General features: G+C 38.7%; 1 protein-coding gene across 1 annotated transcript in view; it reads right to left on the bottom strand.

Annotated features, from left to right (window-relative positions):
* The window catches only part of chrm4a (cholinergic receptor, muscarinic 4a), a 63,309-nt gene that overhangs the window by 9,321 nt on the left and 30,512 nt on the right, over positions 1-23,476 (bottom strand). The window contains exons 2-6 of the mRNA XM_059327749.1: positions 15,029-15,621; positions 13,459-13,613; positions 10,345-10,546; positions 9,940-10,029; positions 6,071-6,343 (exon numbers count right to left, since the gene is read on the bottom strand). Coding sequence (XP_059183732.1) covers positions 6,071-6,343; positions 9,940-10,029; positions 10,345-10,546; positions 13,459-13,613; positions 15,029-15,621 — 1,313 coding nt within the window. The remainder of the gene's footprint in view (positions 1-6,070; positions 6,344-9,939; positions 10,030-10,344; positions 10,547-13,458; positions 13,614-15,028; positions 15,622-23,476) is intronic.

Raw genomic sequence — 23,476 nt, 5'->3', positions numbered from 1 at the left:
TCACTTATGACTGACTAGAAATGTTTGATTGTGTCCCTCTGTCTATTCTTTCTCTTTTTCCTCTTCTACAATGTCATTCAGCAGATGCTTTTATCCAAAGCAACATACATTTGAGCATCCAAGGTTTTTATGTGTCACCTTTTGTACACAAAACTACAAAAACAGCGACACAGAAAAAAAATGCTCCAAGCATCCAAGGCTGAATCTGGGGTTTTCTTTCACTTTCAGCCAAGTTTAAATGTTAGGTAAACAAATAGTAAGTGACAATTCCTGCGACAAAAAAAGACCAATCCAAACAGGAAATAAAATCATTATAAAAAGATTAATCTGCACCAGACTGGTTGTCTATTGTATCGGATGTGAATCTGAAGCAATGGACTATCTCAGAGCTGACACATAGAGAGAAACAAACACCTACAGGCAATTTAGAGTCACTAGTTAACCTACACTGCATGTATTTGGACTGTGGGAGGATACCGGAGGACCCACAGAGAACCCACTCTAAGACAGGGTGAATCCGCTAAGCTGGATGTGACGTACTAAATGGGATGTGACATAGTACTCTACTTGACAACAACACGCCATTTGTAAAAGCAGTGTTGCTAACTTAGCGACTTTGTTGCTATATTTAGCGACTTTTCAGACCCCATTCGTGACTATTTTTCAAGAAAGCGATTGGAGAGAAATCCAGCGACTTTTTCTGGTGTTATTGGGGACTTTTGGAGACTCGTTCTTACTCTTCTTAACGAGCTGCTGGGGTCGGCGGCTTGTTAGGAAGAGTAAGAATGAGTCGAAACGGCACAGTCCTCCTGTAGCAGTCTTTCCCAGCTGCAGAGCCGGAGGGGATGTTAACCCCTTAGCGTCCAGTCTGCAAATTGCTACTAGGTTAACAGTTAGCCCTGTAGCAGTACAGTGTGTATGTGCTGCCGCTACAGGAGGTATTCACTTAGCGATCTCTGTTTGTTTACAACAAGCACCGGACACAGTTAGCGATGCCAGTTAATTCACTATCACTAAGTTTATGATCAGTGGAGACGCTGTGCATAATTAGCCATGCTGGTTTGTTTATGATCAGCTGCTGACGTTGTGCACAGTTAGCGATGGCGGCCACAGTTGCGTCTCCCGTGTTTAATCCATTGCGTATGTGACGTCACGGTCAAACCTGTCGCTAAGCAATTACGCGACGGTCGAAAACCATACATCACCTCCGGAGTCTCTAAATCCCTCTGAAGGCTAACTTGTCCTGGAGACATGCAGAGTGAGCGGACATTTGAGAGGGCGTGGCCTGAGACTTTCCCGGTGGCCACTCTTCCCCTTAAAGGAAACACGGCTGGTGGCTTTTAATTTCTTTTAAATTAAAGTATGACCTGTGGAGTTTATTTTAAGAGTGCTAGACCAAACTGAGAAAAATGTCGCTAAAGATACATGCTCTGTCATTTAAAAAAGCTCAGAGGAATGGTTCCAAATGCCATCTGTCATTCTGAACGCTAATGAAGTGAAGTGACAGCAACTCATCAACAGCTGCTCCCTACCATCCACACGCAGGTAAAGTCTGTAGTCCCACCTGTAAACCAGCGACATAGTGTACGCCGCCAAGCAAAACCAACAGGTTGAGTTTTGTTTCTTGTCATGATGAACTATAATGCCCTTTATACATATTTGGGGGTTGTGGGCGGTGGATTTTTAGGGGGAAATAGCAGGTCAACTGTATATGCCAAGTGTTAAGTTGTTTTAGTCTTAAATCATAAAAAATACTTTTAAGGGACAATGACAGGGGACATATATATATTATTTATAATTATGATGTTCAACCATGCAAACAATACATTAATTAATTAACTAGAAAATTTCCTCTGGGGAAATTTTGAAAGGGCCACAGGGGCTACTGCCGGTGTGTGTACACTATGATGAGATTCTTCAGAGATTTATAACTATGCCCTTTAACCTCAAAATGTGTGTGTGTGTGTGTGTGTGTGTGTAATTAAAATCACATAAAGTTACTGTGTGTGTGCGTGCGTGCGTGCGTGCGCGTGTGTGTGCGTGCGTGCGCGTGTGTTTGAAGCATGTGTATGCATATGAGGGGTATTTTATGCCAGCACACTATACTTAAACGCCTAGAATGCGTCGCCTGTGCCAGCATAAAGTCTGATTAATAGGCGTGCTTACAGACACGCGTATTGCGAGTACACCAGATAACATGGGTGACGGGTGAAAAGTGCCACGAGCGAACGTAGTGGACGCCTGTGTGTGTGTGTAACGCGTGTACGCCTATAACAGTTCAGCTGTTACACAGAGTCTCAGCTTCATACGGGGTTGTGAAAGCAGAACTTATAGATGAACTCCAAGCCCCACAGAGCTGTCAGGATATTTCTATCATTTTCAGGCCCGTTTTTATTTTCTTGATGATATTTAATGATAGCAAGGGTGAAAGGGATAATTAAAATAACTTCAGCTACTTAAAAATAGTAATACTAAAGTGCGACGCTCACAGCCAGTTCCCAGTTCGCTCTTGGACATACAGTTCATTACGCATCAGCTGTAATGTACAAATTAAATATTAAGTAGCCATGCGGACCTGTCCAATGAATAAGGATGCTTCTTGAGTAATTTTATGCGCTTGGACATACAGTTCATTAAGCATCAGCCGAGCATTGTCCGGTTCTGAGCTTTGTGCTCTGTGCGCGTTCTCATCAAAGGAGCTGCGATCGCGAGCAAGCTTCCCCCATATTCCAGGGATTTATTATGATGCAGCTACTGCGTTGCCATGGTGATGAGATAAACAACATGAAAGTAGCTTACTTCAGAAGCGATCAGCAGTACCCGTGACCGGGCTCCGCCCGGTCAACTTCTGCCCGGCGCTGTGTATAACATGTGGCCTTCCCAAACATCAGGCTCACCCGCCGGCATTAGTTATGATTATGATTAATAATCAATAATAATAATTATGTTAATAAATGTGAACCGTGCATGGTTCAGAGAACAGTAGCCTATACTAGTGCATGATGATACTTTTTCCCTCTTTTTTATGCTTGATAATAAGTATTTATTAATACAGGACTTTTTTTTGTCACGCAGTGTTGACATACTAATATTAATACCATCAGTATTTCCCAGTATCTCAAACCGAGAAGGTAGTAGTAGCAGATTAACTGCGATAGCGCCATCATTGCCACTGAGAGAGGATTTACAGACGTTTCCTTTTTCTTTATCTTACGAGGATCTCGTAATTATGAGATCAGGATCTCGTAACTACGAGAAAAGGTGTCTATTTTTTTTTAATCCAGTGAATGCAATGCGCTTCCGTACACAAGCTCTCCCAACAGAGCTCTATAAAGGCTGTACACAATACAACAGTAAAGACAAAACATGCGTATCGGCTCTATCGCACGGCACAATGAATCATTTTATTGCACAAAGTGCCGACTACAGATGAACCCAAACAGTAGATAAGGTGTTAAGGAACAGCTCAACATCAGACAGAATCCTCACATTAACGGCGATTGTTGTTTCAGTACCACGGACAGCTCATGCGTAACAGAACATGCGCAGATCATATCCTACAGCAACCAGTTAGTGTGGAAACCAGTAAGGACACAACACCAGCCTTTAATCTTACTGTTGTCTCACGCCAGTGTTTACTTGTACTGTTTAAGGTTGAGCCGCCAGCCGTTGTGAGAAATAAAGCATGACGCGGTGCGAGCCGCAAATATAACGACCACCCGTCAACGAAGAGTTCCAGGGTGGTCACAAGGGCCGAGTTACAATTGCAACAACAGTTGCAATTATACATTTATATCCTTTCTTACATACTTGTTTACATTTTTTGTAACAAAATATGTTTTGATCAAACTATGATGGCGAATTTTGAGTTTAACAGCCGCTTCGCTTCACAATTAAAGAGAGACCAAGAGAGACCTATTACACAGTTTAGGCTGTTTCAGTCTACCTAAATGCAATTTAAGTACACGCCTCGGCTGATGCTTAATGAACTGTATGTCCAAGCGCATAAAATTACTCAAAAAGCATCCTTATTCATTGGACAGGTCCGCATGGCTACTTAATATTCAATTTGTACATTACAGTTGATGCGTAATGAACTGTATGTCCAAGAGCGAACTGGGAACTGGCTGTGAGCGTCGCACTTTAGTATTACTATCATTAAATATCATCAAGAAAATAAAAACGGGCCTGAAAATGATAGAAATATCCTGACAGCTCTGTGGGGCTTGGAGTTCATCTATAAGTTCTGCTTTCACAACCCCGTATGAAGCTGAGACTCTGTGTAACAGCTGAACTGTTATAGGCGTACACGTGTTACACACACACACAGGCGTCCACTACGTTCGCTCGTGGCACTTTTCACCCGTCACCCATGTTATCTGGTGTACTCGCAATACGCGTGTCTGTACGCCTATGTAGAATTGTACTTAACAGTCACGCGGGTCTTCATGTCACGTATTTGAGGCGTAGTTCACCCGTCACGCAGCCGTCACGTAGGTGTATGCGCAACAACGCGTGTACAGCGTCTGCGTGACGCCTACGTGACGCCTGTCTGTCCATTGAAAGTGAATGGAATTTACACGCGCACGTTAGACGTTTGATGTCATCGCATAGGCGCTGTACACGCGTTTTAGTATAGTGTGCTGGCATAAAATGCCCCTCATAGTATGCATGTGTGAGGAGTGTGCGTGTTTCGCGCGTTTGTGTGTATCTGTAACTGTAATCACATCAAAGATCAAAGGCAATCAGATCAAAGCAATCAACAGAATTAACTGACACCTATATACATAATACCTATCATTGATCCGACTTCACTTTTTTTCAGAGTTCTTCCTGAACGTCTACATATGATTTTTTTAAAGAAAAATTAAAAAATAACTTTGTTAGAGCGATCTAAAAAAACTGTTCCATCTTCCTTTTTTCCGAAATCTTCCTGCATTTTTAATATGGGACCCAATGAGGCTGTTGGTAGTGTTGGTGCCGCATCTGTGCGTCGTACGCCCAAACTATAACTCTGACAGCTTTACCAGAGGATTGTGAGGGAGAAGACAAATTTTCCTACATTTCTATATATAAATTATTTCTGTAGAGTGGAATTTGCGGCCTGGAGCGTAGTTTTCAAATGTATTTTTTGACAATTTTTTCTCTCCCTCTACACTCTGGCGATGATGTCACACACTGTGCCACGAACATTCTGTGCAATACACACCCATTATAATCTCAGAATTTCTCCAAAAATGATCATGGTCATTGATAAAAAACTATATGACCTATCGAAACGTGGATTAATACACCAATACACAAGACTTGTGTCTACTGTTTAAGTTAAGTTAAGTTTAAATGGAGTCTCTAAATGGAGTCTCTCTATGCCGGAGAAGTAGACGTTTAAAAATCTCCAATTATTGTTCTTTTTCACTCATTTTTTGTCGGCCGTCCCATTCATTTCAATGCAAAATTTTGGGCAGTTGTTTGCGACTTACGTCGCGAAAAATTTGTATTCTGTAGAGAAAAGTAATAGCACACCGATCCCGATCAAACCGCACCTTTTGATATATAATTTGTCCTTCAACTCTTCAAGTTGTAGGACTAGTAGCGGGACGAAATTGTGTCCGGAAGAGGAAGAAGAAAAAATCCACAGTATAACAGTTGTGCTCGGGGCTTCGCCAGTAACTACACTGGTCCCTACAGCTATTGCTGTATGGGACCAGTGCTCGGTGCGATTGCCCGAGGCCCTAATTAATTGCCATGCAAAGGGTAAAAAACATAATTTTTACTCTACACCCCTGATTCCATACAAATTGGGTCTTTGCTAAAAATAAAACAGAATTAAATTATTTCCATTTTTGACATATAATGAATTGAAAAATGTACAAAGACAACATTTTTCATGTTCAAACTGATAATGTTTTTTTAAAACATACAGTCTGGACTTGGATTTGTTTAAAAACTTATATGTGCCTTTGTGACCAAACAAAAAGCTGTTTCATGCAATGTATATCTATATGTCAGCACACTGTTTATTGCTTTATTAATTTACGCCTTGTGTCTGTGCAATTTGATGTAAACATACTTTCTTTTCTCTGGCAGCCATCTGTCTTTTCCTCTTCACTTGGCTTCGAGCGATGCTTGCAAACTTTCTGGCCACAGTCCGAGGACGGCTGATTGGGATTGAATGGCTCTCGGCTCCCTCTACAGGCGGGACGATCTCTATTGCTGTGATGCATTCATCCCCCGCCTGCTTCGTTACAATCTTTATCTTGGACCACCTCGAGGCGTTGGTCATCTTGGGCACTGCAGGATTGGATGTTGTTGTTGTGGCAATAGTGTTGGGATTTGTTGTGGCCTGCAAACAAACCAAGAGTTTTAGAGCCAGTGTGACCTGTTGTAGAATGCATGAAGGTGTATGGAGTCACTGTGTACTACATTTACTGAAATCTGAACAGTATTTTACTGTATTGATGTCATATAATGCCACACTGTATATTGCATTCTTTATTTTTTAGTCATATTTGCTAGAGGAAGCATGTATAATGTGAATAAAATTGGGCCAAACACAGAACCTTGTGGAACACCATTACTAACATTTTGTGACAAAACTGTGAACAGTATCGTGTTCAGATCTACATTTACTGAAATCTGAACAGTATTCTACTGTATGCACGTCATATAGTGTCATACTGTATATTGCAATACAATCTGGGAACAAACAAATCTGTGATTAATGCCATTATCTACAGGGCACCAAAGGAATGAGCTCTTGAACCAGGAAGTCAGTTAGCATGTTAGTGCCCTGCTGTCTATCCTCGAAAACTCAATGAGGATTTTAAATGGGTTGGTGGTTAGATGCCTGAAATAATGTCTGTGGTTATCACAAGCTGAAGAGACGTTCACGATTTGTTGTATAACATAAATATGTCAGTAAATATCCCCATTTGTGAATTTTGAAGTTTTTACATGTTCTTAATAAGGCGGTTGCTAACAAGTGAGTAAAAGAGACTATAGTCTCAATGCCAGACATGATCAGGAACTCTCTCACTAGTCCGCCTCAAAGCCATGTTTTTCAGAGCTCTTGCAAATTCTTGTAGATTGTAGATTAGGTTAATAAACAATTTATTAGGCTACGGCTTTGCTAGCTTGTCAAAACTGCTGGTTAGCTCGTTGGGAGGTCATCCCTATGTTCCCCGTTTTCCCCAAAAAGGGTCCTATGTTCCCCTGTAACAATACATACATGCATGTATGTTCCCCACTGCTGCGGGGTTAAGGTTAGGCTTAGGGTTAGCTCGAGACCTGCAGGTTTGCCACCCCTGACCTAATCTTTCCTCATCCAGGCCTATTTGCATATGCGCGTCAAACAGCCCGTAGGCCTACATGGGCCTATTTGCCATGGAATTTGGCAGTAATGGTGGAAAAAGTAACAGACTGGGGAACATAGGACCCTTTTTGGGAAAAGCGGGGAAAAAGGGTCCTATGTTCCCCAGTCTCATACAAAGAAGGGAACATAGGACCCGGGGAACATAGACACACTCCCATCTGAAGCTAACGGTAGTGACGCTAAAGTCATGCAACCGTGGTGTAGTTAGCTATAACATAATGGTAGCTTTTTATTTTGTTGGCTGCATTAATACTTCAAACATAATAAAAGTGGTGCTAATTTGTGAACATTATCCTGCTGAACAAAACGTGTTAGCATCACAAACGTGTGTTTGCCTCAGAGCTTATTTTCTTTTTCTTCAATGCAATTCTTTGAACTTTGAATTCTTAATAGACCACATGGTGATGCTGACTTCTGGGTTGGTCTACAAAAATATGTAATTTTGTTGGTTCTCTATTTCTTACTGTATTCATAAAATACAATAAGGCAGGCGAAGCTGCTGCCAGAAAGTTACTGTACATTTACACTGAAAAGTGTTACAGTGCACAATAAAAGGGCCAGAATATTCCTCCAGCAAGAGTATTAAAGCATCAGGTATTACAGTTGATTTGGTACTTTTTCTAAAACACTTTTGCAGTTTTGCAGTACAACGGTACTTTTTTCCTAAAAAAGAAAAAGAAAAAAAGGCCACCACTTAGAGTAGCACATAAGAAAATATCTAGAAATGGAAATCAAATTGTAAACCCTGTCCATCATCACCTTTTAATTTAACAGAATATTCCCTTCTATCTGGTCAAATCATTTCACCAGATATTTAGCCTTGTAAAGCACAAATAATCCTCTGGCATGGTGCAGCCCTCCCCTACATGTCTATGCTGTGATGTTGTCACAGCAACACATTGTCTCTGTCCTACACCTCTCACCAAACTAACACAGTCTGCTTTTACATCTTCAACATGCCATGCACTACCCAAAACTACAGCAACTGAATGCAACTGACATAAAAAAGATCTTTTTGTGTTATAATATATAACTTGTTGCCTTGAGGTAACCAGATAATGATCTCCAACCAGGTAAATATTTATAGCTTTTCTTTTCTTGTACAAACAGAATATTAAGCTTGTCATGTTAAAAAAACAACAACAAAACACTTCCACAAGATCACAAGATATTCAACTTGTAAACCAAGAAATAGATAATGAAGTCATTATCAGAAGAGGATGAGAAAACATCTATCTATAAAGCAAGAAGTGTCTCTCTGTGTGTGTGTGTGTGTGTGTGTAGGGTACATCTCTCTGACCGTTAGTCAGACTGACCTCAGAATTCGTATGTGGCTTGCGCATGGCACAAAGATGTGTATCCTCGATTTTGAAGATTTTTGAATTCATTTTTCAAAATATCATTATTTACGTACACTGTAAAAAATGTCTGTAGATTTTACGGTGAAAAACTGCTAAACCATGACAGTAAAAGACCATAAAATGATAAATGGGTTAATTCAGTTTCAGTAACAATGAAACACCGTAAATGTATGTATCAACCAAGAGGTTTTTTTTTTTTTTACATTTTTTTGAAAAAAACATTACTCCACTGTAAAATACACTGGCACTGTTTGTAACAAAAATATACTGTTATATATATACACAAGCCATCACTGTAATTTTTGCATATATTTTTTTTATAAAACTACTTTTTCTGACTGTTAAATGTACTAAACACCATATCTCCAACAGAAATATACTGTAATATTTAATGGTTAAATCTTTTATTTATGCAGCATTTATAAAGTATTTTCTTGGTAATTATATGGCAGAACAGCGTTTCTTTTGATGGAAAAACTTTTTATTTTTTTACAGTAAAATATGGGATGGAATGGCAATCGTAAATGTGAAATCAACAATGCTAATATCATTTTACCGTCATATTTAAAAAAGCTCTACGTTCTGGCAACCACAGCTGCAGTTTTTTTCAGTAAAAACAACAGTTGCTTTTTTACAGTGTAGGACGGGTTGCAGCAGTGCACTGTTTCCGATCGGACGCCTTTTAGGGGAGCTCCGCCCCATTGTGTGATAGGCCTACACCTGGTCAGTAACACAATTCACTCTGGAGTTACACCCTGACTCATCTCATCTGGAAGTCTATTTAGCCTACCTATCTTTAGGAGTTTTAAAGTGCGCTACAAGGTTCAGTTTTACAATAATATTTGAATAGTTTCCAACGATTATTAATGTTCAATGTGTATGTGCTGGATGGTGTGGTACCTCATGAAAAGTAAGTGTTTTATGGAGTTGCAGACGTTGTAGTGTGGCATGTAATGTACGAATACATACTACCTACCGGCACTGCACTCGTGATAAACATGAACAATCATAAGATAATGAAGTTTTAGAAAACATTTAATTATCATAACTTGGATGCTCTCGATTTATGTGCATATATAAAGTTGTACAAATCTGTTAATCTGTATATCATCTGTATAATTTTTTCAAAAATGATTTTGAGAATGTGTGAAAAATCAAGCATGGATTCGGAGAAAAAAGAAATTTGTACAACTTTTGAACACCAACCTCAGATATCACCTCATTGTTGGTGTTGTCCTTTGGTTCTGTCTGAGGAATAAACGCTGTGGACGAATCGTTGGAGCTTTCTTTTTCCTCCTAAATGGATAAATAAATGGAACATCAGTACACTGTAAACCTTAGATGTAAATTTACAGTTAAATCTGAACAGTATTTTAATGTATTGATGCCATACTGAAAATTGCAATGCAATCTGGGAGAAAAAAATGTGATTACAGCACTTTAAGAGAATTACTTACAGAAATGTACTGTAAATTTAGCCTGGACAGTTTTACCGTGTACTAACTATGGCGTTTCAAATTAAAGCTTCCCACAGTAAATGTTGCAAGAAGCCATTAAGGCAGTAAAACTGTGACACTAATGAACATTTGGTGGGTAAGCAGAGATGAATACCTGTGTGAGTCCTGGACTGGGCTGAGCTGGAGCCTGAGGCTGAGCAGGCTTGGGCTCCTCTACTCTGCCATTCTTCACAGCCTCCACAGCGGTGGTAGTTGAGTCCAGACTGAGTTTGGGAGTTGAACGGGGACTGGCCTGAGGACTGGTCTCATTGTTATTGTTCTGCTTTAACAGGTGACTCTTTATCAAGCTGGGAGTTCTGGAAAACAAATATTATAATATAATAAATCTCACATTTAAAAATTCCGCAATTGGATATGATTTATTAATTGTGCAGATATTAGGGCTGGGCAATATACCGATATAAAAGATATATCATTATATTTTCAAACGTGATATGGAATTAGACGATCGATCACTTTATGGAGCTTTGATTTTAAAAAAAAGGTTCTCCTGTTGTTAAACGGTTTCAATAAAATTACTTGTGACATGTCATATTTGGCTTTGACTTTGACTGAACATTAATCTCACTTTGCGATAAAAGTCGGGATATATATCGTATATCGATTTTCAGCCTAAATTTATATTGGGATATGACCTTTGTTCCATATCGCCCAGCCCTAGCAGATATTATAGTAATTCTTTCTGAAGCAAAGTTTGTACATGATAAGTTGATGTTAATGGCCTGGGTGACTTGTTAGTTCTTTTAGTTGTGAAAGTTGTAAGGCTAAGAGATATAGATATACCCAATGGATAATGACAATAGCAATCTATAAAAGACATACAAAATGTCGGGAAATATTCACATCACCTGTGCTTTATAATCATTTACAAAGAAAATGATGATTGAATCTGAATCCAGACAACTCTACACGTATCAGGAGCCATATCATTTATCAGGGTTAGACAATAATAGCATAACAATAATAGCCTTATTGTTCATTCATTCATTCATTATCCTTAACCGCAATCTGGGAAAAAAACTAATCTGTGATTAATGCCATTATTTACAGATCGCCACAGGAATGAGTTCTTAAACCAGGAAGTAAATTAGCATGTTATCGCCCTGGGGTCTATCCTCTCAATCTCAATTAAGATTTTGAATGGGTTGGTTGTTAGATGCCTGAAATAATGTCTGTGATTATCACAAGCTGAAGAGATGTTCGCCTTTTGTTGTACGACATAAAATACATCAGTCTTTACAAAGAAAGTGATAACTGAATCTGAATCCAGGCAACTCTACACGTATCAGGTGCCATATCATTTATCAGGGTTAGTGCTAATATTGTTCATTCATTCATTCATTCTCCTTAACCGCTGATCCGCAGTTGGGTCGCAGGGGGCTGGAGCCGAGCAGTATTGGGTGAGAGGCGGGGTACACCCTGGACAGGTCTCCAGACTATCACATGGCTGACACATAGAGACAGACAATCACACTCTCATTCACTCCTACGGACAATTTAGAGTCACCAATTAAACCTAAGTGCATGTTTTTGGACACGGGGAAAACATGCAAACTCAACAAAGAAGAGCTGGAGGCCGGAGTCGAACTGGCGACCCTCTTGCTGCTACACCACTGTTGCCAGTGTTAGTTTAATTATTATTGTTTTTTCCCTTTGCTTCCTTATCGCCCTTATTTACCTTATCCAAGAACTAGAGTGCCATAACTTATTCTACCCGTATGATAATTACTGCGATTTGATCTATCCATCTTTTCTCCCATGTAAGTTGAAAAGTAATCAGAATTTGATTCCCTGTGTTTTTCCATAGAAGCTCACTGTTCACAGCGAGCAGTGAGTTGTTTTAATCTCCCCTTGCGAGCTAACAATGAGTGGGAGTTTTTGCATTAAACACAAGAGTCACTAGGCCCAAGTAATTTAGGTGCTAATTTTCCATTTTCCTTAGCAATGTTTTTTTTTTACTTATACACTTGAGAAAAATGGTAGATTAGATTTTTCTTAGATGCTCAGATATTTAAATAATTAAAAAAATATTCTCTTGGTGCTATAGTTTCTATCGTCTTTATGCCCTGTTTGTAGTTGTGAGGCTTTCTTAAGGCTTGTTGTGTATTTAACTGGGTGAACCTGTTGTCACAACCTATTGACTGGCAGATGTTCTGGCATGCTGTCAAAACAACAAAGCTACTTGGTAAGGGTTAGAAAAAGATTGTCGTTTAGATTAATGATTAAGATTATATGACAGGTCAGTGTTCTGAATCCAGCTATCTACCCCGACCATCCTCAGTGGACCCTTGTGCTCTTTTTACTGTGTCACCCGAGTTCCCTCGGGAGGCCTACATCTCCAAAAATGAAAGGGGTACCCTACGGCTTCTGAAACAAGTCTCTATATGTGAAGGGTTGAGAGTAAGAAAGACCATTTAGACATATTTGAGGTCTCAATTCTAGTCATTCTACCCAAGGGGGGCACCCCAGAGGAAGCATCCTTCCAAGGTTTAGCAATATCAAGTGAGCATCACCTACGGGACACACCAGCAATGAACCTGGGTTCAAACTATTGTGGCAAATGGTTACCGAATCAAATCTGCAACATTCCCTGCAATAGCAGGGAATGTTGCAGATTTGTCCAGGGACCATCAGATTGTGGTGGAGGGCTTAGTTCAGGCAGAAATTTTGGCTGAAGAGTACTTAAACCCCTACTGCAGAATCCATTATCCGTTCTCGAAATAAAAAAAGTAGCAGCACGTGTTGAACAAATGATATCAACTCGAAAATTGCTGCAACAACTTCTAGGACATAATTGAGCAATGAAATGGACTTAAAAAAGTGATACATTAATGTTATAAACCCTTTTACACCTTCATAGATTTAAATAATGATTAATTAAGTCATTTTTATTAGAGATTTATTACCAGAACAACTTGACACAGCATCTAAAATTAATCTTCAGGCTCCCAGCTTTCATTTGATGTACAACACTTCTATGGGGCATCTACTGTTGACCTGCTATCTCCACCTTAAAATCCACTGCCGACAACCCCCAATTCTTAATAAAAGGGGGCAAAATGGTAAGGGGTTAAAACAGATTTCAAAGTACCCTATTAATATTATAAAGGGAATAGTCTAAACACGTTTTACACGTTTGTCTTTTGTGTTTTCTGTTTACTAATGACCTTGTATAAGGCCATTATTTTGGTTCTTTTGATGCTCTTACTTTATTCCCTTTTTCTCTTTCTTCTCTGGTTTGTGTTTGGAGACCCTGCTCCTGGAGGCAAGGGAAATGTGGATGTACAGGACTGTCATAATAATGACAGGAAGATAGAACGCTGCTATGGCCGTTCCAAACGTCACTGCAGGGTTCGAAAGGAACTGTAGGAAGAAAGAAAGAAAAAAGAAACTCTTCGATTATAGAATGTTCACACGAATGCAGGTACACATGAAAAGCAACCTGAAATCCTGTATTTGTAAAGTTTTTGTGACGTTGCTTAATCTGTTAAACCTTGTAGGTTGTAATTGGTGGTATTGTATTGTGCTAAAATATATTAAGAGTAGTATTTTGCACAACCTTACATACAGTGGGTACAGAAAGTATTCAGACCCCCTTCAATTTTTCACTCTTTGTTTCATTGCAGCCATTTTCTAAATTGATGTACACTCAGCACCCCATCTTGAAAAAATTAAATTTCTTAAAAAAGAAAAAGTGAAATATCACATGGTCATGAGTATTCAGACCCTTTGCTGTGACACTCATATATTTAACTCATGTGCTGTGCATTTCTTCTGATGCTCCTTGAGATGTTTCTACTCCTTCACTGGAGTCCAGCTATGTTTAATTAAACTGATTGGACTTGATTAGGAAAGGCACACACCTGTCTATATAAGACCTTACACCTCACAGTGCATGTCAGAGCAAATGAGAATCATGAGGTCGAAGGAATTGCCCGAAGAGCTCAGAGCTCAGAGAAGATCTGGCCAAGGTTACAAAATAATTTCTGCAGCACTCAAGGTTCCTAAGAGCACAGTAGCCTCCATAATCCTTAAATGGAAGAAGTTTGGGACGACCAGAAAAATGAACTTAAATTATTTTAGCAAATGGCTGCAATGAAACAGAGTGAAAAATGTAAGGGGGTCTGAATACTTTCCGTACCCACTGTATATATTGGGGGTATTAGAGTATTAGACATTCTAGGAAAGATTAACAACATGTTGGGAATTAAGGATGCCTCTTTTATGAATAAATGATACCTTGCACAGGGCGTCAAATATATGAATAAAAGGGCTTTATCATAAATGCTATCCCTCCCATAAGGATATCAAATATTTAAGGATGAACCTGAGCAACACTTGTGTGGACTGCATGGTTCATAAGTGTGGTTAGATGGCTATCAGAATCATTAATAATTATCATAAATAATTATTAATTATAATAAATGATATGACTTGATTTGCTCTAAGTGATAGCTTGTTGGGGGCACCACTCTTTAAAACAGAGAAAATATAGCCAATTCACCTACATCAGCCTCACATGGGGCACCATTTATGTTGGGATAGCATAAAAGAGGCATCCTTAAATTCCAACAGAAATATAAACGCCCCATGTCAAATGTACAACCACCTGTTACCATGTGACAGACGTCCCACATTTAGGTCACATTATGTGGCATCTGAGCCAGCTTCATTGTCTGATTGAAGTCAGTGACATCTGTTCAGAAGCTAGAAAAAAAGCTAAAGCCAAAAAAGGGTGGGGACAAGTTGATTCAAAGATTGCATTTTATGTACTGTACCTGAATATAACACTCTCCAGGTGGCACTGTTCGCTGACCAACGATGAACTGCCAGAACAAGATGGCAGGAGCCCACAAGATGAACGACAGGATCCATGCTGCAGCAATCATTAATCCTGCCATCTTAGTTGTCCTTCTTGCTGGATATGTGAGGGGTTTGGTCACGCAGAAATACCGATCAAAGCTGATGATCAATAAATTCATCACCGAGGCGTTTGAGACGACATAATCTAAAGCTAGCCACAAGTCACAAACCACCGGCCCGAGTGGCCAGTAGCCAACAATGATGTAGACTGTGTACAAATTCATGCTGAAAACACCAATAATCAAGTCAGCGCATGCTAACGAAAATAAGAAATAGTTATTGACAGTTTGTAGGTGGCGGTTTACTTTGATGGACAGCATGACTAAAATATTTCCTGTCACAGTCACAAAGCTCAGAGATCCTGTAACCAAGGCGATAAAAAACATCTCCAGAGCCTTATATGGACTTCCTTCCCCCACTCCTTCGTCCACAGGAGAGCAGAATGTTGAATCATTGGTGGAGATGTTGCATGAGGCGTTGGAGAACAGGTCAGCCGATTGGATGGACCCTGAAGGAAGGAAAAGAGAGATAAGAAGATAGACATAGAAATATGGGGTGTATACCATCATCATATTGGCCGATAAACCTGTAATTTAATTCTATCCATGAGCTTATTTTTTCCAAGAAGCTATAAGAACCATTTCTGTACTGCTACAGCTCCATTGGGGACGCTTTTAGCAGCACACCCATCTGGTTGTACTGCCCCTCCCCTGCCTAATCTGATTGCACTAACTGGCTGCTGCAGTCTAAGGGAGGATCAAACATACAGCTGCTGAGTCTTGCTGATGTGGAACAGTCACTCCTGGTAATACGATAACAAGAGAGATGTTTTATTGACAATGGTTTCAACTGTGTCATGAATGGATAAAAAAACCTTTTAATATGCCTGCACTAAGATCTGATATCCTGCTCCACGGAAGCACCGCTTTATTTCCATAAAACTATAAAATGCTCTCACTGTGTCTGTTTTCTCTCCTGACATTCCCTCTTTAGCGAATCACCTACAAAAGGTGCCCAACATACAACGAGTATTTTCTTTCCCTTAGCAACGAGCACCAAATCGGATGACAATAAGAACAGATTTCCATTGGCAGCTTCAAAATAAAAGCCAATCAGTCTTAGTAAAAGTAACCTGTTAGAGTAATCAGACTACTTTTTCAAGTGGCACAACATGTTTTATAAGTGATCAGTTATTTAGTTAAGTTTTCAAATAAGTAATCCTTTTCTCTGTTACTGTACTTGTCTGTTCCTATTATTGTTGCCTTGCAAAAAGAACAACCTTTACAAGTTCACCCAGATTTTTGTTTTTCTTAAAACACCTTGGAGGGTATCATTAGCTGCGTACTGTTGGAAGGTATAATCCTACAGTTGCATCAATTCTCTTTTAGTTCAGCTTACAAGATAGCACCGAGAACAGCCTTTATGGCACAACAGAGGGGTGGGCAATATTGCTCGACAAAAAATATCACAATATTTCAGGATACTTTTGCGATTTTTTTTGTCTGTGTAAATGAATAAAAATCGTAAAACAAAAAAAATCAATTATAAATCAAAAATGTAGTGTAAAGTATCAGTATCAACAGTTGCCAAATACCAAAAAATTACTCTTGACTCTTGAGTTTTAATAAATAATAATAATAAAAAAACATCTAGGGGGTCCGGGGGCATGCCTTTATATTATGAATAGTGTAGATATATACGTCAAGAAGTAGGAATGTTGCCAAAATCATGATATGCATTTTTTTACTCATAAAAATATAAACTGGTATTATCATTAACGATACGACATGGCACACCCCTAGCACAACATGCACCAGGGGGTTCTTTATTGTCTCAAGACTATCTCTTCAGAGAACAAAGGTTACAATGTAACTTTTCATTTTAGGTAACACAAAAGAACTTCTCAGTAAGTAACAACCAATAAGTGGTAAACATGCTTATATCAAGACTGTTCTCATTCCCAGGTCGTCAAAACCAGTTATTTATATGGACTAATTTATGTTTGCCATTTTACTCATGCAACAAATATATTTCATGACCTTTTTCCAAACCTTAACCAAGTGGTTTTGTTGCCTAAACACAAACAAACAAACAAACCAAACTAAACCAAACCAAAAGTGCTTTTGTTTAAATCCATGTTTACCACCTGTTTCAAGTGTTTAAAACTGCAACTATGGAGCATTATAGTTAAAAAAGTGACGCCAAGGGGTGCTGACCAATTGTCTGTTAGTGACAAGTTGGGAATAAGAATTGGTTGTTAAACAGGAACAGACTGACTCAAACAGCAGAGATTCAGGTTCAATCCAAAAATACTCAAAAGTAGTATTGATAATGATAATAACAATAGCAATAGTAGCAAATGGAGTAGTACTAGTCCATGCAGTTCACCAGTGTCCTATTTTAAATCCACACATTATTGCCATAAGGAAAGATCATAAACAAACCTTACAGCATCAATGCCACACAGTAAAAAACTGCTAAACTACTAAAAAGTGAGTCACGGAAGATGAACAATCACTGGCAGTCTTTTACAACCTTGATCACAACAACACAGTCTTTAAACAGTGAAATCCAAAAGGAATATCTTTTCTGATTTGGTGTAACATGGCTCTGAAAATAATACGACTATATATAATGTGTGAGAAGGTGGTTTACTGACTGAATGCCTGGCTGGAGTTTATACCAGTGGATAAGCCTGACTGAAATTCTGCGACGTGAGTCATGTATTTGTGCTGATGATTTCAGCTTTGCTAACATGGTATAAAATGAGCCTCAGCTCAACCCTCTCACTCAGCAGAGAAGCTGTTCCTCAGAGATTCTGAAGTCATTAGTCAGAGTCCCTTCCCTCCCTGCAACAGACTATTTTAAAGACTATATAGTGCAAATCAATGACTTTCAGGCCCCCAGCCTCTGAACGAGGCCCAATCAACAAGCTCTAAACCAGCAGGTGGATGACTTCCTGCCTATAAAAAAGGCTGACGTGGACTAGAGTTCATGGAGTGCACCAACAGCTGCACAGCATGCTCATTGGCTTTTAGAGGAAAAAAGACTTCCAAAAAGGAAAGTTAATTGTCCAGTAATTCAAAGAGACATGCACAACATAAAGGGAACACATTCAGTAATATATATAGGAATATTTTATAATATTAATAATTATATTTATTTTTGAAAGGGAGGGCAATTTTCAGAAAAGATGAATGTTTAGCCAAGAAAATAAACATTAGCTCTGTATTAACTCCAATAGGCAGTTAAACAAGGACACCACCATTCTCTTCTTTGGGGTGAGTCGAATATAAAAATGTAATTACTTTTCTAAAGTAAACTATTACGGTAACACTTTACAATGACCATCTAGGTGATGTTTATAGATGGTTTATAGACCAGTTTAATAAACTATTAATTTTAATTTATTGGTTTGTTAATAGTAAAGAATCTATGAACTTAGATAAATATACCATCTATAAATGGCCTATATACAGTTTATAAATCTGTTTACCATTTATAAATGATGGTTATTGTATAAGCTCAATAATGCTCTACACATTTTAAATGGTCTCGACCATTCTAGTACCTGCCATGCTGTTGTAACATTTTGTTGTTTTGCGTGTACAATGTGTTGTAGTGTAAATTTACTACCTCTCTGAGTGAGAAAAGTGAATTAAAGACCAAGTCGAAGTTCCTTGTAGTTTTCTTTATTATCAAATACCAGAATACACTGCCTAGGTACAGCTGAGGAGAACTTTGTCAATTTCAAGGCTGCCGTGTTCTCTCTGGCTTTTCTGTCTGTTTGTAAAATCATTTAATTAGAATGTTCCAGCCCATACCCAACGCAAGTGCATGTTTTCCCGGGAACAAGCACGCTGCTAGGTCTACTTTTTAACCTTAAAAGGATACAACCTATACTTGTTTATATTCAAATTCCACAGCCTCTACTGTCTGACAAATCCCAGATCTTTACAGTTCATTATTCTGGTTTGAACCAGTTGTTACAGTTCTGTTCTGAACAAAAGGTCAGATTGTGGTTTCTCTAGTAAAGCAGAACACTTTTTTAAATGTAATATAAAATATACTACAGTGTCTTGGCATTCATTCATTCATTATCCTTAACCACTTATCTGCACTCGGGTCGCGGGGGGCTGGAGCCGATCAGCTGACATTGGGTGAGAGGCGGGTTCACCCTGGACAGGTCTCCAGACTATCACAGGGCTGACACATAGAGACAGGCAATCACGCTCTCATTCACTCCTACGGGCAATTTCGAGTCACCAATTAAACCTAAGTGCATGTTTTTTGACTGTGGGAGGAAGCAGGAGTACCCGGAGAGAACCCACGCTGACACGGGGAGAACATGCAAACTCCACACAGAAGAGCCGGCGAACAGTGACCCTCTTGCTGTGAAGTGAGAGTGCTAACCACTACACCACCGTATAGCCCGTGTCTTGGCATTGCTGTCCTGAAATAAGCAGGGACGTCCCTGGCAGGGGGAATTTAAATATCATTGGGGTTCTGGGCTTTCATATTCATCTGATTAAATTTTTTGTGACCAGGGAGTATTTTGGCATTAAAAAATACCTGTAGCTAAGGAAAAAAGACCAAGAGCCAAGCTTTGACAATTTTTTCTCTCCATCTCCACTCTAGCCTCTCCATAGGGTAACATTGGCGGGATTTTTAGTTGTGTTTTTGCTGAATAATTTGAAAACCGTTTACCGAAAACCTTAGAAAAGTCATAGCACACTTGTCATGTGGTGGCTGTGGCTCAGTTGGTAGAGCGGGTCACCCATTGATCGGAGGGTTGTTGGTTCAATCCCTGACCGTGGCAGCCTACATGTCGAAGTATCCTTGAGTTCTGGGCCTTCATCTGATTAAATTTTTTTGTGACCTGGGAGTATTTTGGCATTAAAAAAGACCTGTAGCAAAGGAAAAAAGACCAAGAGCCAAGCTCTTAACACAAATTGGACTGTTTCTGCAATAAGGCGTGTTTGTTTAGAAAGCAGACAATTTTGCCCCGAATTTATGTAAATGGAAAATGGACCTGCATTCATATAGCGCTTTTCTAGTCACTTAGCGACCACTCAAAGCTCTTTACACTACAGACTGTGCTCATTCACACACACATTCATACTGGTGGCAGAGGCTACCCTAAACGGTGCCACCTGCTACCATTGGGAATTCATTCACACACCAACGCAGCATCGGGAGCAATTTGGGGTTCAGTATCTTGCTCAAGAATACTTCGACATGTAGGCTGCCTGGTCAGGGATCGAACCACCAACACTCCGATCGGTGGGCAACTCGCTCTACCAACTGAGCCACAGTTACATATTAAGTTATGTATATAAGTTAATTTAAAGATGTTAAAATAATACAGGAGCACCAAGTTGGCACAGTTAGGGGTGCATTTCAAACTTTGAAAGTTTTTTGAGGATTTCAGTCTGGTCCAAGCTCTTATGTTCTGTTCGGTAAGTAGCCTATGCAAACATTTACATAAGGTTAACCCTCTAGATCAGGGGTGGGCAACTGGAGAACCGGGGGCCACATACGGCCTGCACCTTTGAAGTGGCCCTCAGTACAACTACATGCATTTGAGCATGAAATCTCAAAAAATGGCAACAAAATTACTTCTTGCAATTAATGTTGGTCTGCTGTTCTTGCACTGAAAAAAAGAAATCACAGTAAGTGATTCTTTTTTTATTTGCTTCAAACCTTTTGTATTCCTATTTATACTGTTAAACATGCATTTGAGCATGAAATATGTTAAGTTACTGCACTGTAAACATATTTAAAATAGCAGTTTCATCATATCTGGTTATGTGCACGGTCCTATATGTCGCCCTGTAGTAGTGTTGATGAAAAATTGTGGCCCCCTCCAGCATTTAAGTTGCCCATCCCTGCTCTAGAGTCATTGTTAACGCCGTTGTCATAACTTAAAAACAAAGCAACGTCGAGCCCTGCAGTCAACTTCAGTCTAAAGTACTAGATTGAACTCCATGTCAGTTTTTGTTTGATGATGATAGGCCAAGTAAAACCAGAGATAAGGTTGAATATATTTGGTATAAAAATACATGAACTAGATGATATCCCCATTTTACATCTTATATGTTATAATTGCAACCTGTGTTCACATTTGCAGCCCTTTATAGCTCTTCAGCCAACTATTTGCAATAGATGTATCAAACTGAGATGGTTTCTGTGATCTACAAGTAAAAAAAGGCACAAAATCACAGCTGAGCTAACAGAAGCTCAACGTCACTGATTCTGCTGATGAATTTAGTATAGTCAGTTTAGACAGGACAGAACACTGAATTAAAGAATATTATACACCAGCCTATGGCTCAATAAAATGCACAAACCTTTCCAATGAATTAATGCAGATTCATGTGTGCATTTATTGCTGGCGCTACTTCAAAGCACCGTGCCTATTGAAAATGAATGCATACCCTCTAACCAATCTGTGCTGTGAATTCAATTTAGGCCATGGTTTAAATATACAGTATTGTTCTTTCTACAAGATGCTGAGTCAACACAGTTATTCTGTTGATATTCAAAGTCATTTAACAGCGAGAGACTGGCTGGCTCTGATAACATTCAATGAATGTATTAATTGCATGAAGAAACAAAAATGGGGAAACCAAGGAGATGAGTTCATGGGAATAAGGGAATAGAAGTCCAATCATTTTCCGCCTTCTAACGGTGTTTTTGAATCCATTTTCCCCCCACGAATAACTACGAGCAATCTGAAAAACTTACATGTTTTAGGTGGCATATGACATCTAAAGTGACATACACTGTAAAAAATGTCTGTAGATTTTACGGTGAAAAACTGCTAAACCATGACAGTAAAAGACCATAAAATGATAAATGAGTTAATACCGTTCAGTAACAATGAAATACTGTAAATGTATATATCAGTCAAAATTGTATTTTTTACATAAAAAAACAAAACATTACTCCACTGTAAAATACTGGCACCGTGTTTGTAACAAAAATATATTGAAATATATATACAAGCCATCCCTGTGATTTTTACATTTATTTTTTGTAAACATACTTTTTCTCACTGTTAAATGTACTAATCACCATATCTCTAACAAAAATATACTGTAATAATAAATGGTAAAATCTTTCATTTTTGCACCATTTATAAAGTATTTTCTTCTCAATCATATGGCAGATTATCATTTTACCGTTATATTAGAAAAAGTTGCACTGTATTGATTACGGTAAAGTTGTCGTTTTTTTACCATTAAAAATACTTTTTTTTTTACAGTGTATTATATGGACCACAGCTCTAGAATTTTGACATTTCAATCTAAAGGAGGCAAGAATGAAGCGAAATACTGGTGGTACCATTTAAACCAGATATTAAAATGTGTTCTTCGTATCTATTCTTTGGGATCGGATTGTAATATGCAAACTAGAACATTTCTAAAGAAATTTTGAGTGTGCTTGCCTCTGGCCAGTGACTCTCACCCATACATTATTATATTACAATTTGAACTGTTCTCAAAATGGAAAAGAGGAGGAAGTCATGTAAGATACTCGACTGAAAGCATTTTTGGCCAAACCTTAGCTCCTATCATTGATCTGACTTCACTTTGAGCATCCTGAGTTCTTCCTGAACATCTACATATGTGTTTTGTGAAGAAAAATGAAAAAAAAAAAAGTCTTTTTAGAGCGATCAGAAGAAACTGGTACCTCAGCTTTCCTCCAGAATTGTCCCACCTTTTTACCATGGCGGTCTATGAGGCTGTGGGTGGTGTTGGTGGATCATTTGTGCGTAACTACGCAAAGAGTAAAAACTGCTTTAAAGTGTTTTAATTTAGTCTTAATATCATTTTATCTCACTTTTTTTTTTACTTCATCACTATCTAGATAATAATTTCCCTTTCAAATAAACTTATAATTTCTATTATTTTTCATAGTACATAAATCCAAAGCAGACTGTGGTAAGTGCAATTACTGCTTGGTTTTGAGTTGGATTTTGTGGTTTTTATATAATTATTTCTCTGAAATAAAGCAAAATTGAAATCTAAAACTTTGTCACAAGATAAAACAGACATCAAGGAGTTCATTTTTAGTTATAACTCAATTTTGACCAAAAATGTAGTTACTGCAGTTGGACTTTTTAGGGCAGAATAGTATATAGTGTTCTTTTTCAAGCACACTCAATTAATTAGGTAGACAGCTCAAGGGAAGCAAAAAAACACTTGCTACTGCTACTACTACTTGCAGCCTTTTCCAGGCTTGCTTGAGTTAGCAGGAATAGGTGGGTGACCCTTTAACCTTTTTTCTTAAGAGTGTGGTTTGTCTGCACTGATATGTGATCACAATGAAGACCTAACTGCCTCCAAATGCACTCTGGT

Source organism: Centropristis striata, chromosome 24 (assembly GCF_030273125.1).
Source record: "Centropristis striata isolate RG_2023a ecotype Rhode Island chromosome 24, C.striata_1.0, whole genome shotgun sequence".
Taxonomy (NCBI): Eukaryota; Metazoa; Chordata; class Actinopteri; order Perciformes; family Serranidae; genus Centropristis; species Centropristis striata.
This window is presented reverse-complemented; position numbering and strand designations above follow the sequence as displayed.